General features: G+C 38.2%; 1 protein-coding gene and 3 pseudogenes across 1 annotated transcript; all 4 read right to left on the minus strand.

Annotated features, from left to right (window-relative positions):
• Positions 1 to 1,713: 1,713 nt before the first annotated feature.
• Positions 1,714 to 3,367, minus strand: LOC132162073 (syntaxin-121-like). Its single transcript, XM_059572319.2, has 2 exons — positions 2,818 to 3,367; positions 1,714 to 2,147 (listed from the first exon to the last, which is right to left on the minus strand). The coding sequence occupies exons 1-2, from the start codon at positions 3,365 to 3,367 to the stop codon at positions 1,786 to 1,788; spliced, it is 912 nt and encodes a 303-aa protein (XP_059428302.2). The 3' UTR covers positions 1,714 to 1,785.
• A 1,398-nt stretch (positions 3,368 to 4,765) lies between these two features.
• LOC132162241 (syntaxin-121 pseudogene) lies at positions 4,766 to 5,683 on the minus strand (annotated as a pseudogene).
• Positions 5,684 to 7,007: 1,324 nt separating this feature from the next.
• On the minus strand, positions 7,008 to 8,732 carry LOC148583292 (syntaxin-121-like; annotated as a pseudogene).
• A 2,301-nt stretch (positions 8,733 to 11,033) lies between these two features.
• On the minus strand, positions 11,034 to 11,951 carry LOC132162243 (syntaxin-121 pseudogene; annotated as a pseudogene).
• Between the last annotated feature and the right edge of the window lie 2,971 nt (positions 11,952 to 14,922).

The following is a 14,922-nucleotide window of genomic DNA, read 5'->3' on the forward strand; positions in this document are numbered from 1 at the left end:
TCTGATAGATCTTATAGATCTTTACAAAAAATTTTGTTGTAAAAGAAGAAAAGCGGCAAACTCAGCCTTAACGGGCTGGGAATGTTACAAGTACAGACAAACAAACAACGACCACATTCCTCTCTTCATGGTCAAACCCCAAAATATAAGGCACTTTAAAAGGGGGCTTTGCGATTTCCTCGTAACAACTAACTAAGAATACAAACTTTGCAAAAATCCTACTCATAACAACTAACTAAAAACCAAATCAAAATAACCCAAACTAAATTTAAACCCTACTCGTTCGAAATCAACAAACCCTAAACTGTACGAAAACCTAAACTTTTACTAGCAAACATACCTTCAAGTGTCGAAACAAGTTTAGATTTTGTTTGGATTGACAGCAGATATTGAATGAGTTTCGATTGATTCGCACACGAAAACAGTGGCTACAGTTTGCTGATTTTATCTGGGTCGCGACAATTCTTCAGTCAACTGAGGTGTGAGTGAGGCTGAATGTGTGGGACATCACTTAGGGCTTTTTACCCTAAGTGCAAACGACGTCGTTTGGGTAAGTAATATGGGTTCATCGTGTATGCGTGTCAAGGGATGGGTTAAGTGTCTTTTAATTTTCAAAAAAGAGTATTTTAGTAACTTCAAGTCCAAAAAAGGCACGTGCACGGCACGTGACGTGTTTTCCATCCAACTTGATGAGGTTGACTAACGTAGTGGCTAATTTGAAATATTTTGAAACTTTGCGGGACTACTTTAGTACATTTTGAATATTGGGGGCCAACTCGCAAATGGCTGTTAGTTTGGAAGGCCTTTTTATATTTTTCCTAAAATATTTTTTATTTTTTATTTTTTGTGATTAGAAACCTAAGTAAAATATTGATTGTTGTGAATTTATGATGCTACTTTTGTTAGCTTGTGTTGACTGAATAGGAGCTTGCACTGCCAACATTTTAAAAATTATCATTTTTAAAGATAAATTAATGAAATTTTATTTAAACTTATAAAAAAAAAAATGAAATTTTATTGAACTTATTCAGTAATGTTAAAAAATTTTGAAACTCCAACCAAGCTCGATTAGAGGCTCGGCTTGTTAAGTTAGCTGCGTTGGAGCTCTTAACGAGCTTGAGAGGACTCACGGCCGAGAATGAAAGAATTTTGCTGGGAGTGTTTTATTTTTTATTTTAAAATAAAAAAAGAAAAATTAGAGAGAGAAGATCCTTTTCATACTACCCATAATGTAAACGTACGTTGCCAATCCAATCGTTGACGCAGTACTTTGAATTCAAATATGGCAGTTAACTCCACTCCTAACTATGGTTAACAATTTGTATTGGGTTATTATCAAGTTTAATGGTTTATGGGTTATGTCAAAAATTACCTACATGCTATTACGTCGTGTGTCGGATTCGACTCGTGTCGAAGAATGAGTATAAGACTATAAAGGTCAACTATAATTTGATCAATTTAATTAAACGAGTAAGATTTTTCAACCATAATTATTTAATTTTGTGTTAAATTCAAAGATGGTGTAAAAAATTGTCAACCCTACCCCCAATCCAATAAAACATGGAAAATTAAGAACATCGATCAATGGCTATTTGGGTATTTCATGTAGACTATTAAAAAAAATTGAAATAATGAAAAAGGGTTAAATACTTTCTTTTGAAAAAAATTATATATATATAGATGTTATATACTTCCATTTGCACACTACTTAACTTGGTTAAGAAATAAAATACAACAAACATCCAAAGAAAAACCAAAGGAAAATGAATCTAGTATCAAAGGGCTCTAAATGACACCGATGATCTTAAGGACCACCAACAGGACCACGATGATCAACAGCAGAAGCAAAATGCCATAACAGGTCCATTTCCGGGTGTTTTTCTGGTACGCCCGGGCAGTCTGCAACTCATGGGTTCCATCCTTCACGAATGAATGAGCTCTCTCCACGTGGAGGGCGATGTCGTCCAATTGCTCCCCTTGGGCCTGGACCAAGACGGCCATGTCCAGGAACACCTGGTGCAGCTCTTTCAAATTCTTCTCCATCTCCTTCACTGCATCATGCCTCTCTTGAATTTCTTGTATGGTGTCCAAAACTCTACCCCTGCCTTGCTCTTGGATGGCTCTTTGCAAGAATGTCTCACTCTCACCTGTATTTGTCACATTTCTTTCTTTAATCTCAATATTATCCAATGTTGGTAATATATATATATATATAGTATTATGAATTAAGCCACTTGTTTAAACTTCACTTTATCCCATGTTACTCATTTTGCAATATTTATCTGAAGTTCAAAACTTCTTAATTTAGTATATCGAAGTTTTAATTTTTTTTAATGTTCTTCTTCCGTTATGATTTTTTATTAAATTTGAATTTTTTTTCCAAAATTCCCCATTTTATTTTAAGAAAAAATATTTAAATTTTTTTGCAAATATTGAGGCTCGGGTATTTTTATAAATACCGTTAAATTAGGACTAATGCCTTAAACTTTGCAATTTTTTTTTCCTTTTATTAAAACAAATGGGGGTATTTTGGATAAAAGTTAACAAATGGGTAAAATTATAAATAATTGAAAGATAGATATACTAAATTGAGAGAAATTGAACTTTAGAGAGATATTGTAAAAGTAATAACAATTTAAAGAAGTTAAAGTGAAGTTCTAAAATTTATTTATTTTTATTAATTTAACATTATATAGAACAAAAATTAATCCTATATGGATGTTTTACAAATATGAGAAAAAAGTCAAATATCCCAGTTGAGATTTCTAAATAATATTCAAATACCAGAAAGATAAAAAGATAAAAAGCTTTAATTACCTGTGGAGATGAGAAGGTCAACGGTTTTGTCATCAGGATTTTCGCCGGTGACAGTGAAGTACCTCCGTTGTACGGTCTCCCGGTACTGTGACGAAATCTGCTGCCTCAGGCCATTGAAGCTGTCCATGGAGTCCTTGAGCTTCTTCCTGAGCCCGTTTACGATGGAGGACCGGGTCCGGTCCGACGACGAACCGGGTCCGCAGCCGGGGAGGCTCCAATTGTCGGTGTTGGAGCGGTCAAGGGCCTCGAGCTTGGCCTTGACGAGCTTGGCCTTCTTGAGAGCGAGCGTCACGTCGGCGTCCATGCGGGACCGGAGGTCCTTCACGGCCCTGGCGTTGTGGAGGGTCTGGCTCTGCTCGTGTGCGCTGCGGAGAGCGTGGTTGAGGCGGTCGAGCTCCTTCAGCTCGTCCTTCACGGAATCAACGTCCTCGAAGAACTTGTCCAGGTGGACGCCGGTGGCGGTAGAGGACATCTCGATGACGTGGTGGTCGGAGGAGCCCTGCTCGCCGCGGAAGCCGGAGAAGGAGCCGGAAGAGAAGAGGTCGTTCATCTTTTATCTTCTTCGCTGGTACAGAGAGAATAAAAAAGCCTGGAAAATATAAGCAAAAATAGAGAAAAGAGAGTATATATGTTTCAAGGGTCTGGGTCAACTACGACTATTCTGGTTGAATAGTTGAAGGAGTTTTGAGAGAGACAAATGGGTTTTTTGAATGTTTCTGTTTTTTTGGGAAACATCAGAGAAAGAGAGGAGGGGGAGGGAAAGGGTCTGGTCCGACTCGTCCAAGTCAGATTTGAATATGGAAATGGGAAATCAATGGAAGGTTCGAAACAATTATGGCGTGAGAAATGTATGTACGAAAGTTACGTACGAAAAAGCCTTGGAGTTGGCCTGGGGGGACTGGGGAGGGGGAATTGGTGTACCTTTTCTTCTCTTTGAATATTTTGTCTTTCTGGAAATGGAAATATGTTTAAAATAATTGAAAAGAACAAGTGTAAAATAAATATGAGACTTGGTCGCCTTCACTCGGGTTTCGTTATTCACACACATCGTGCAAGCTTTCACCATATTACTTTCCACCATGCATCGTGCATCCTTTCTTTTCATTCATCATCAGCCCTCTTTCCCAAATAGGTTCAATTTATAATATTGATGCTTTACCCACTACAAAAGTCTTAACCAGAGAGCTAGCTAGCATGCAGTTCTTTCCAAGCAAAAATTGTAAGAGAAACTATTTTACTCCACTTGCATTGCTGTAAAAGGATATATAAGAAATACAAGAAGAATTCATATATAAAAGTGACTATATATATATTTCTCTCTTTTAAGTGACTATAAATATAAGAGTAATGTTGAGAACTATCTTTTTATCTTTTTTTTATCATTTTAAAGTTGATGTGGCTTTCAAAATCACAATTGGATCAAAATTCAAGTATGATTCATCTAAAATTTAATAGTAATTTTAAAAGTCACATCAACTTTAAGAGGATAAAAATATGATAAAAAGATGGTTCCTACCATTACTTTAAATATTATCGCAACTTCACTTGGCCACTCTCCATACTACCCTTTTATCCTTGTAGCTTTAATGATTTTACCATAGTTAGTTTTTATTTTTTATTTTTTTTTATTTTAACAATATTTTGCCCCTTGTGAAGTAGAATTCTAGCTCGACCACTGCCGGTGAAAATGTATAAGACAAGAATAGAAGTTTGAATGCACAAATCAATGGGTGCAACGAGCACAAACAGACATATATTTCCTTGAACATGAATCATATACTTGGGGAAATTAATTAGTATGAATTAGGAGTAAATTCTGCAAAAACAATTTCCTTCCACCTACCTTTAATTAATTTTGCTCTAATATTAATACTAATTAATTTTCACAAAACACCAGTAATGCAATAAATTTCAACCTTGTCACGTAGTATTATTATTGTCCTTGTTGTTATTTTTGTTCGTCGTTCACCCACGGCTTGATTGTAAAGAGCGTGATCAAGATTACGATCACCAGCAAAAGTATGGTAGCTAAACAGAGCCATTTCAGGGAGTTTTTCTGGGATTCCCTGGCAGTCTGCAACTGCTGGGCTCCACCCCTCATGAACGAATTTGGTTTCTCCACGTGGAGGGTAATGTCGTCCAATTGCTCGCCTTGTGCGAAGGCCATGTCCAGGAACACCTGGTGTAGCTCTGTCAGATTCTTCACCATCTCCTTCACAGCATCGTGCCTCTCTTGAATCTCGTGTATGGTGTCCACAACTCTGTACCTGCCTTGCTCTTGAATGGCTCTTTGCAAGAATCTCTCACTCTCGCCTGTAGAGATGAGAAGGTCCACACTCTTGTCATCAGGATTTTCACCGGTGACGATGAAATACCTCCGCTTCACGGTCGCCCGGTAGTCAGACGAGATGTGCTGCCTGAGGCCATTGAAGCTGTCCATGGAGTCCTTGAGCTTCTTCCTGAGCCCGTTCATGACGGAGGTCCGGGTCCGGTCCGACGAAGATCCGGGTTCGCAACCGGGGAGGCTCTGGTTGGCGGCGTTGGAGCGGTCGAGGGCGTGGAGCTTGACCTTGACGAGCTTTGCCTTCTTGAGGGCGAGAGCCACGTCGGCGTCCATGCGGGAGCGGAGGTCCTTGACGGCCTTGGCGTTGTGGTGGGTGAGACTCTGGCCGTGGGCGCTCCGGAGGGCCTCGTTGAGGCGGTCCAGCTCCTTGAGCTCGGCCTTCACGGCGTCCTCGTCCTCGAAGAACTTGTTGAGGTTGACTCCGGTGGAGGACATCTCGATGACATGGGGGTCCGGGGAGGGTTGCTCGCTTCGGAAGCGAGAGAAGCCATGGTAGGAGAAGGCAGAGAAGAGGTCGTTCATCTTTCTTCTTCTCCTTCTTCTTCTTCTTCTTCGCTAGTAAACCGAAGAAAATAAGCGTTGGAATATAAGCAAAATTTGAGAAGAGAGAGAGATAGAGAAATTGGTTTTTCCCAAGAGGACGGAGAAGAGGAAACGTCAGAGAAAGTGTCTCGGAAATGGAAGTTTCAAAGCACGTTTTTACGTTCTGGGTTGAGATTCACATTCTCTCTGTTGACATTTCAACGCGTAATCCACAACTTTATGTGCCGGAGCCTGAGGAGACTCAACTTGAAGCTCAAACATTTGTGAGTATGCCAAGCCCTACTCAAAATCGGAAAACCGCCAGCCACCAGCGAAGGCGGTTGGGAAGGAGAACCAAGATCGGAACAACCTGGTTTTTTTTCTTTTCTTTGTTTTTTTTTGGGTTCAAAGCAATAGTGTTTATTTTAACTAGTTTATGATCTATATAATCTAAATGGCCCTACCCTGTAGTTTGTACGTCTGTAATCTACGAGCGTGTACTGCCAACATTTTAAAAATTTATTAAAAAAATCTAAAACTCCAACCAAGCTCGATTAGAGGCTCGGCTGTTGAGTGGACTCATGGCCGAGAATGAGAAGAATTTTGCTGAGGGTGTTCTATCTTTTATTTTTTAAGAAAAAAAGAAGGAAAAAATTAGAGAGAGAAGATCCATTTGATACTAGTATACTATCCATAAAGTTGTCAATCCAATCGATGACGAGGACCTACTGACACCTCAAATTAGGAGCGACAATTTGTTCAACTCATATCGAACGGATTGAACACGTTCGACTCATATAGGTCAATAATAATATGACATATTCAGTTAAACAAGTTGAATATTTCAACCATAACCTTCTAATTTTGTGTTAAGTTTGTGTTAGATTTGCGGGTTATATAAAAAATTGCATATCATTATGTCGTATATCAGATTCGACTCATGTCGAAGTATGCATATAAGATTATAAATGTTAATTATAACACAACCCCTTCAATTAAACGAGTTAGATTTTTCAATCCTAACTCTTTAATTTTGTATTGAATTCATGGATCGTGTAAAAAATTGTAAACCCTACCCACAACCCCATAAAACATGTAAAAATAAGAACATCAATCAATATTTGGGTATTTCATGTAGACTATTAAAAAATTTTGAAATGATGAAAAAGGGTGAAATACTCTCTTTTGAAAAAATTATATATATAGATGTTCTATATTTCCATTTGCACACTGCTTAACTTGATTTTTAAAAACAATCAAGAAATAAAATACAACAAACATCCAAAGAAAAACCAAAGGAAAATGAATCTAGTATCAAAGGGCTCTAAATGACGTTGAATTTCTAAAGGAGCACCAACACGACCACGATGATCAGCAAAGAAGCAAAATGCCATAACAGGGCCATTTCTGGGTGTTTTTCTGGTACGCCCTGACAGTCTGCAACTCATGGGTTCCATCCTTCACCAAAAGTTATATCACATCACTTATCATAAGCTTCATAGAAGAGCGTAATTGTCTATGGGAATAACCACACTAGTTATGGTGTGATCATCCTTATTTATCATGAGAAACTATTTCACTCCACTTGCATTGCTCTAAAACGATATATAAGAAATACATGAAGAATTCATGTATATATATATATATATATATATATATATATATATATATATATGATTTTTTGCAAAATTTATCTTATGGTATGTACTTTTTTCTTTCTTTTAAGGGGCTATAATTGCAACTTCACTTGGCCACTCTCCATACTACCCTTTTATCCTTGTAGCCTTAATGATTTTACCATAGATTTTTTTTTTTTTTTTTTCGTGAAGTAGAATTCTTTTTTTTTTTTTTGTGAAGTAGAATTCTAGCTCGACCACTGCTAGTGAAAATGTATAAGACAACAATAAAAGTTTGAATGCACAAATCAACATGGGGAAATTAATTACTATGATGTCTGCAAAAACAATTTCCTTCCACCTACGTACCTTTAATTTTGCTCTAATATTAATAGTAATTAATTTTCACAAAACACCAGTAATGCAATAAATTTCAACCTTGTCTCGTACTATTATTATTGTCCTTGTTATTTTTTGTTCGTCATTGTTAAACTATTAATTATCTCAAAAACTTAAACCAATAAAAAAAAAAATTTATTCACTTAAATATATCCTTTTGACATCATAAATATGATCACCAGCGAAACTATGGTACCAAATGCTATAAAAGTAACAAAAAAGGGACTGGGAGTATGCAACTGCTGGGTTCCACCCCTCACCAACGAATTAGCTCTCTCCACGTGGAGGGTAATGTCGTCCAATTGCTCGCCTTGGGCCTGGCCCAAGAAGGCCATGTCCAGGAAAACCTGGTATAGCTCTTTCAGATTCTTCTCCATCTCCGTCACAGCATCGTGCCTCTCTTGAATCTCCTGTATGGTGTCCAGAACTCTGTACCTGCCTTGCTCTTGAATGGCTCTTTGCAAGAATCTCTCACTCTCGCCTGTAGAGATGAGATGGTTGACAGTCTTGTCATCGGGATTTTCACCAGTGACGGTGTAATACCTCCTCTTCATGGTCGCCCGGTAGTCAGACGAGATTTGCTGCCTCAGGCCATTGAAGCTGTCCATGGAGTCCTTGAGCTTCTTCTTGAGCCCGTTCACGACGGAGATCCGGGTCTGGTCTGACGACGAACCGGGTCCGCAACCGGGGAGGCTCCGGTTGGCGGCGTTGGAGTGGTCAAGGGCCTCGATCTTGACCTTGACGAGCTTGGCCTTTTTGAGGGTGAGGGCCACGTCGGCGTCCATGCGGGAGCGGAGGTCCTTGACGGCCATGGCGTTGTGGTGGGTGAGGGTCTGGCCGTGGGCGCTCCGGAGGGCCTCGTTGAGGCGGTCCAGCTCCTTGAGCTCGGCCTTGACGGCGTCCACGTCCTCGAAGAAATTGTTGAGGTTGACGCCGGTGGAGGACATCTCAATGAGATGGTAATCCGGGGAGGGTTGCTCGCTTCGGAAGCGAGAGAAGCCAGGGTAGGAGCCGGCAGAAAAGAGGTCGTTCATCTTTCTTCTTCTTCGCTTGTAAACCGATGAAATAAAGCCTTGGAATATAAGCAAAATTTGAGAAGAGAGAGAGCTAGATAGATAGAAATGGGGTTTTTCCAAAGCTAGGGGGAAGGAGAAGACGAAACATCAGAGAAAGTGTCTCAGAAATGGAAGTTTCAAAGCTCCTTTTTGCGTTGTCAAGTGTTGACATTTCAACGCGTAATCCACAACTTTATGTGCTCAACTTGAGGGGTTTCATAACATCACATTAAAGAATATTTGGTATTGACTTAGAATTCAATAGTTGGCATTGAAGAAATTGAATTCCAAAGATTTGTCCTTAACTCTTTAAGAATATATTAGCTTTAGCTAAACATGCCTTCTGTTTTACGAAATGTGGCATTCAAATTTGAGAGATAAAGAAAGGTGAAGTTTGAAGAACGGGACGACATGTTTAATGAATTGCCTGACTGACCTGTACGTGAAGTTGACGGCTATGATTTCTCTCCATGGATTTGTTTTTAGGGTTTGCAATTACAGATAGATCATTAAGAGTGAACAACCAGTTGATCGCACGTGAAGCACCAAAATTGGAACACCGCCAGCCACCAGCGAAGGCGGTTGGGGAGGAGAACCAAGATCGGAACAACTTGGTTTTTTTTCTTTTCTTTTTTTTTGGGTTCAAAGCAATAGTGTTTATTTTAACTAGTTTATGATCTATATAATCTAAAGGGCCCTACCCTGTAGTTTGTACGTCTGTAATCTACGAGCGTGCACTGCCAACATTTTAAAAATTTATCAAAAAAATCTAAAACTTCAACCAAGCTCGATTAGAGGCTCGGCTGTTGAGAGGACTCATGGCCGAGATTGAGAAGAATTTTGCTGAGGGTGTTCTGTCTTTTATTTTTTTTTTTAAAAGAAGAAAAATTAGAGAGAGAAGATCCATTTGATACTAGTATACTACCCATAAAGTTGTCAGTCCAATCGTTGACGCGGACCTACTGACACCTCAAATTAGGGTTGACAACTTGTTCGACTCATATCGAACGGATTGAACCCTTTCGACTCATATAGGTCAATAATAATATGATCTATTTAATTAAATGGGTTGAACATTTCAGCCATAATTCTCTAATTTTGTTTTGAGTTCGTGTTGAGTTTGTGGGTCATATAAAAAATTGCATATCATTATGTCGTGTGTCAGATTCGACTCGTGTCGAAGTATAGGTATAAGATTATAAAGGTTAACTATAACACAAGCTATTTAATTAAACAGGTCAAATTTTTCAATCTTAACTCTTTAATTTTGTATTGAGTTTGTGGATCATGTAAAAAATTGTAAAGCATACCCACAACCTCATAAAACATGTAAAATAAGAACATCAATCGATATTTGGGTATTTCATGTAGACTATTAAAAAAAATTTGAAATGATGAAAAAGGGTGAAATACTTTCTTTTGAAAGAATTATATATATAGATGTTCTATACTTCCATTTGCACACGGCTTAACTTGATTTTTAAAAACAATCTAGAAATAAAATACAACAAACACCCAGAGAAAAACCAAAGGAAAATGAATCTAGTATCAAAGGGCTCTAAATGACATTGAATTTCTAAAGGAGCACCAACACGACCACGATGATCAGCAGAGAAGCAAAATGCCATAACAGGTCTATTTCTGGGTGTTTTTCTGGTACGCTCTGGCAGTCTGCAACTCATGGGTTCCATCCTTCACTAAGAGTTATATCACATCACTTATCATAACCTTCATAAAAGAGTGTAATGGTCTATGGGAATGACCACACTAGTTATGGTGTGATCATCCCCTATTTATCAAGAGAAACTATTTTACTTCACTTGCATTGCTCTAAAACGATATATAAAAAATACATGAAGAATTCATGTATAAAAGTACAATATATATATATATATATATATCTTATGGTATGTACTTTTTTCTCTCTCTTTTAAGTGGCTATAATCGCAACTTCACTTGGCCACTCTCCATGCTACCCTTTTGTCCTTGTGGCTTTAATGATTTTACCATAGATGGATTTTTTTATTTTTTTTTTTTTTTTTTATGTGTGCGAAGTAGAATTCTAGCTCGACCACTGCCGGTGAAAATGTATAAGACAACAATAGAAGTTTGAATGCACAAATCAACATGGGGAAATTAATTACTATGATTTCTGCAAAAACAATTTCCTTCCACCTACCTTTAATTTTGCTCTAATATTAATACTAATTAATTTTCACAAAACACCAGTAATGCAATAAATTTCAACCTTGTCTCGTAGTATTATTATTGCCCTTCTTGTTATTTTTGTTCGTCGTTCACCCACGGCTTGATTGTAAAGAGCGTGATCAACATTACGATCACCAGCAATAGTATGGTAGCAAAACAGAGCCATTTCAGGGAGTTTTTCTGGGATTTCCTGGCAGTCTGCAACTGCTGGGCTCCACCCCTCACGAGCGAATTAGGTTTCTCCACGTGGAGGGTAATGTCGTCCAATTGCTCGCCTTGGAAGAAGGCCATGTCCAGGAACACCTGGTGTAGCTCTGTCAGATTCTTCACCATCTCCTTCACAGCATCGTGCCTCTCTTGAATCTCATGTATGGCGTCCACAACTCTGTACCTGCCTTGCTCTTGAATGGCTCTTTGCAAGAATCTCTCACTCTCGCCTGTAGAGATGAGAAGGTCCACACTCTTGTCATCAGGATTTTCACCGGTGACGGTGAAATACCTCCGCTTCACGGTCGCCCGGTAGTCAGACGAGATGTGCTGCCTGAGGCCATTGAAGCTGTCCATGGAGTCCTTGAGCTTCTTCCTGAGCCCGTTCATGACGGAGGTCCGGGTCCGGTCCGACGAAGATCCGGGTTCGCAACCGGGGAGGCTCCGGTTGGAGGCGTTGGAGCGGTCGAGGGCGTGGAGCTTGACCTTGACGAGCTTTGCCTTCTTGAGGGCGAGAGCCACGTCGGCGTCCATGCGGGAGCGGAGGTCCTTGACGGCCATGGCGTTATGGTGGGTGAGACTCTGGCCGTGGGCGCTCCGGAGGACCTCGTTGAGGCGGTCCAGCTCCTTGAGCTCGGCCTTGACGGCGTCCACGTCCTCGAAGAACTTGTTGAGGTTGACGCCGGTGGAGGACATCTCGATGACATGGTGGTCCGGGGAGGGTTGCTCGCTTCGGAAGCGAGAGAAGCCAGGGTAGGAGCCGGCAGAGAAGAGGTCGTTCATCTTTCTTCTTCTTCGCTTGTAAACCGATGAAATAAAGCCTTGGAATATAAGCAAAATTTGAGAAGAGAGAGAGCTAGATAGATAGAAATGGGGTTTTTCCAAAGCTAGGGGGAAGGAGAAGACGAAACATCAGAGAAAGTGTCTGGGAAATGGAAGTTTCAAAGCTCGTTTTTGCGTTCTCTGTGTTGACATTTCAACGCGTAATCCACAACTTTATGTGCTCAACTTGAGGGGTTTCATAACATCACATTACCTTGTTTGGGAAGCAAGATTTTCCAACTCAATCTCAAATTTTTTCTAAATTCAAGTTTGGCAATTTTTTAAACTCAATTCAACTCAACTCAAAAAATTTTAACTTAACTCAAAAATTTTCAACCCAATTAATAAAAATTATAAATAAAGATTGAAAAAAATAAATAAATAAATTTAGGGTAGTCGAAACACCCCAGGTGGTGGCTGGGCCACCCCAAGCCCAACTGGGGTGGTCCAACCACCCCTTAATATTTTATTATTTTTTAAAACTTTTTATTATTATTTTTTTAATTAAATTTAAAATATATGTAATATTTTATTATTATTTCTATCAATGGGACATATGTTTCATTTATGACCTTAGGATCTCTCTAGAGAGATCCTAATTATTAATTGGATATTCTCCAATCCAAAATGGATCGGAGAAAATCCTCTACCGTGTTTGACTCACATTCTTTCGTGGGCCATAGGTCGAATAATGAAGGTTGTTGATAGAAGACAATTTTCAATCATATTTGCTTTAACAAAAGGGACATATATAAAAGTCAAGTTGTTGATTGAGTATTAGTTTTAAGAAGAGTTGTGATTCTTATCTTGTTTGTCTTGGCAAACTAATCACTACACGCTGCATTAATTGATATCAAAGTCAAGTTGCACTGCATCAATTATTTAATTGTTGATGGAGATCTTGTGGGCTAAACAACAAAAAAATTCGTCCAAAGCGCGTTAACTAGCAGAGCAGGAACGTTAGTAATTACTACTCTTAACTATCGGCAAACATATCAAGGATTTAATGTGGATAGAAAAGAAAACCATTCTTAAAAGTGTTTTTCATTGATAACTGGTCAAAATAACATAATAAATTAAGGCTATAGATAGCCATTACATATATTTATACTACCTAAACTCCTGAACCTAAGAAAATGCTCAAATAAAAGTTTGTTTACAAAAATTTATTAGTTTGCCAAGACAAACAAGATAAGAATCACAACTCTTCTTAAAACTAATACTCAATCAACAACTTGACTTTTATATATGTCCCTTTTGTTAAAGCAAATATGATTGAAAATTGTCCTCTATCAACAACCTTCATTATTCGACCTATGGCCCACGAAGGAATGTGGGTCAAACACGGTAGAGGATTTTCTCCCGCCCATTTTAGATTGGAGGATATCCAATTAATAATTAGGATCTCTCTAGAGAGATCCTAAGGCCATAAATGAAACATATATCCCATTGATAGAAATAATAATAAAATATTCTATATATTTTAAATTTAATTAAAAAATAATAATAAGAAGTTTAAAAAAATAATAAAATATTAAGGGGTGGTCGGACCACCCCAGTTGGGCTTGGGGTGGCCCAACCACCACCTGAGATGTTTCGGCTACCCTAAATTTATTTATTTATTTTTTCAATCTTTATTTATAATTTTTATTAATTGGGATGAAAATTTTTGAGTTAAGTTGAAATTTGTTGAGTTGAGTTGAATTGAGTTTAAAAAATTGCCAAACATGAATTTAGAAAAAATTTCAGTTCGAGTTGAAAAATCTTGCTTCCCAAACAAGGCCAAATTTACTTAAAATTCAATAGTTGGCATTGAAGAAATTGAATTCCAAAGATTTGTCCTTAACTCTTTAAGAATATATTAGCTTTAGCTAAACATGCCTTCTGTTTTACGAAATGTGGCATTCAAATTTGAGAGATAAAGAAAGGTGAAGTTTGAAGAACGGGACGACATGTTTAATGAATTGCCTGACTGACCTGTACGTGAAGTTGACGGCTATGATTTCTCTCCATGGATTTGTTTTTAGGGTTTGCAATTACAGATAGATCATTAAGAGTGAACAACCAGTTGATCGCACGTGAAGCACCAAAATTGGAACACCGCCAGCCACCAGCGAAGGCGGTTGGGGAGGAGAACCAAGATCGGAACAACTTGGTTTTTTTTCTTTTCTTTTTTTTTTTGGGTTCAAAGCAATAGTGTTTATTTTAACTAGTTTATGATCTATATAATCTAAATGGCCCTACCCTGTAGTTTGTACGTCTGTAATCTACGAGCGTGCACTGCCAACATTTTAAAAATTTATCAAAAAAATCTAAAACTCCAACCAAGCTCGATTAGAGGCTCGGCTGTTGAGAGGACTCATGGCCGAGAATGAGAAGAATTTTGCAGAGGGTGTTCTGTCTTTTATTTTTTTTAAAAAAAGAAGAAAAATTAGAGAGAGAAGATCCATTTGATACTAGTATACTACCCATAAAATTGTCAGTCCAATAGTTGACACGGACCTACTGACACCTCAAATTAGAGGTGACAATTTGTTCGACTCATATGGAACGGATTGAACCCGTTCGACTCATATAGGTCAATAATAATATGACCTATTTAATTAAATGGGTTGAACCTTTCAACCATAATTTTTTAATTTTGTTTTGAATTCGTGTCAGTTTGCAGGTCATATAAAAAAGTGCATATCATTTTGTCGTGTGTCAGATTCGACTCGTGTCGAAGTATGAGTATAAGATTATAAAGCTTAACTATAACACAAGCCATTTAATTAAACATGTCAGATTTTTCAATCTTAACTCTTTAATTTTATATTGGGTTCATGGATCATGTAAAAAATTGAAAACCCTACCCACAACCCTATAAAACATGTAAAAATAAGAACATCAATCGATATTTGGGTATTTCATGTAGACTATTAAAAAAATTTGA

The sequence above is a fragment of the Corylus avellana genome, chromosome 10 (genome assembly GCF_965113065.1).
Source record: "Corylus avellana chromosome 10, dhCorAvel1.hap1.2, whole genome shotgun sequence".
Classification (NCBI taxonomy): domain Eukaryota; kingdom Viridiplantae; phylum Streptophyta; class Magnoliopsida; order Fagales; family Betulaceae; genus Corylus; species Corylus avellana.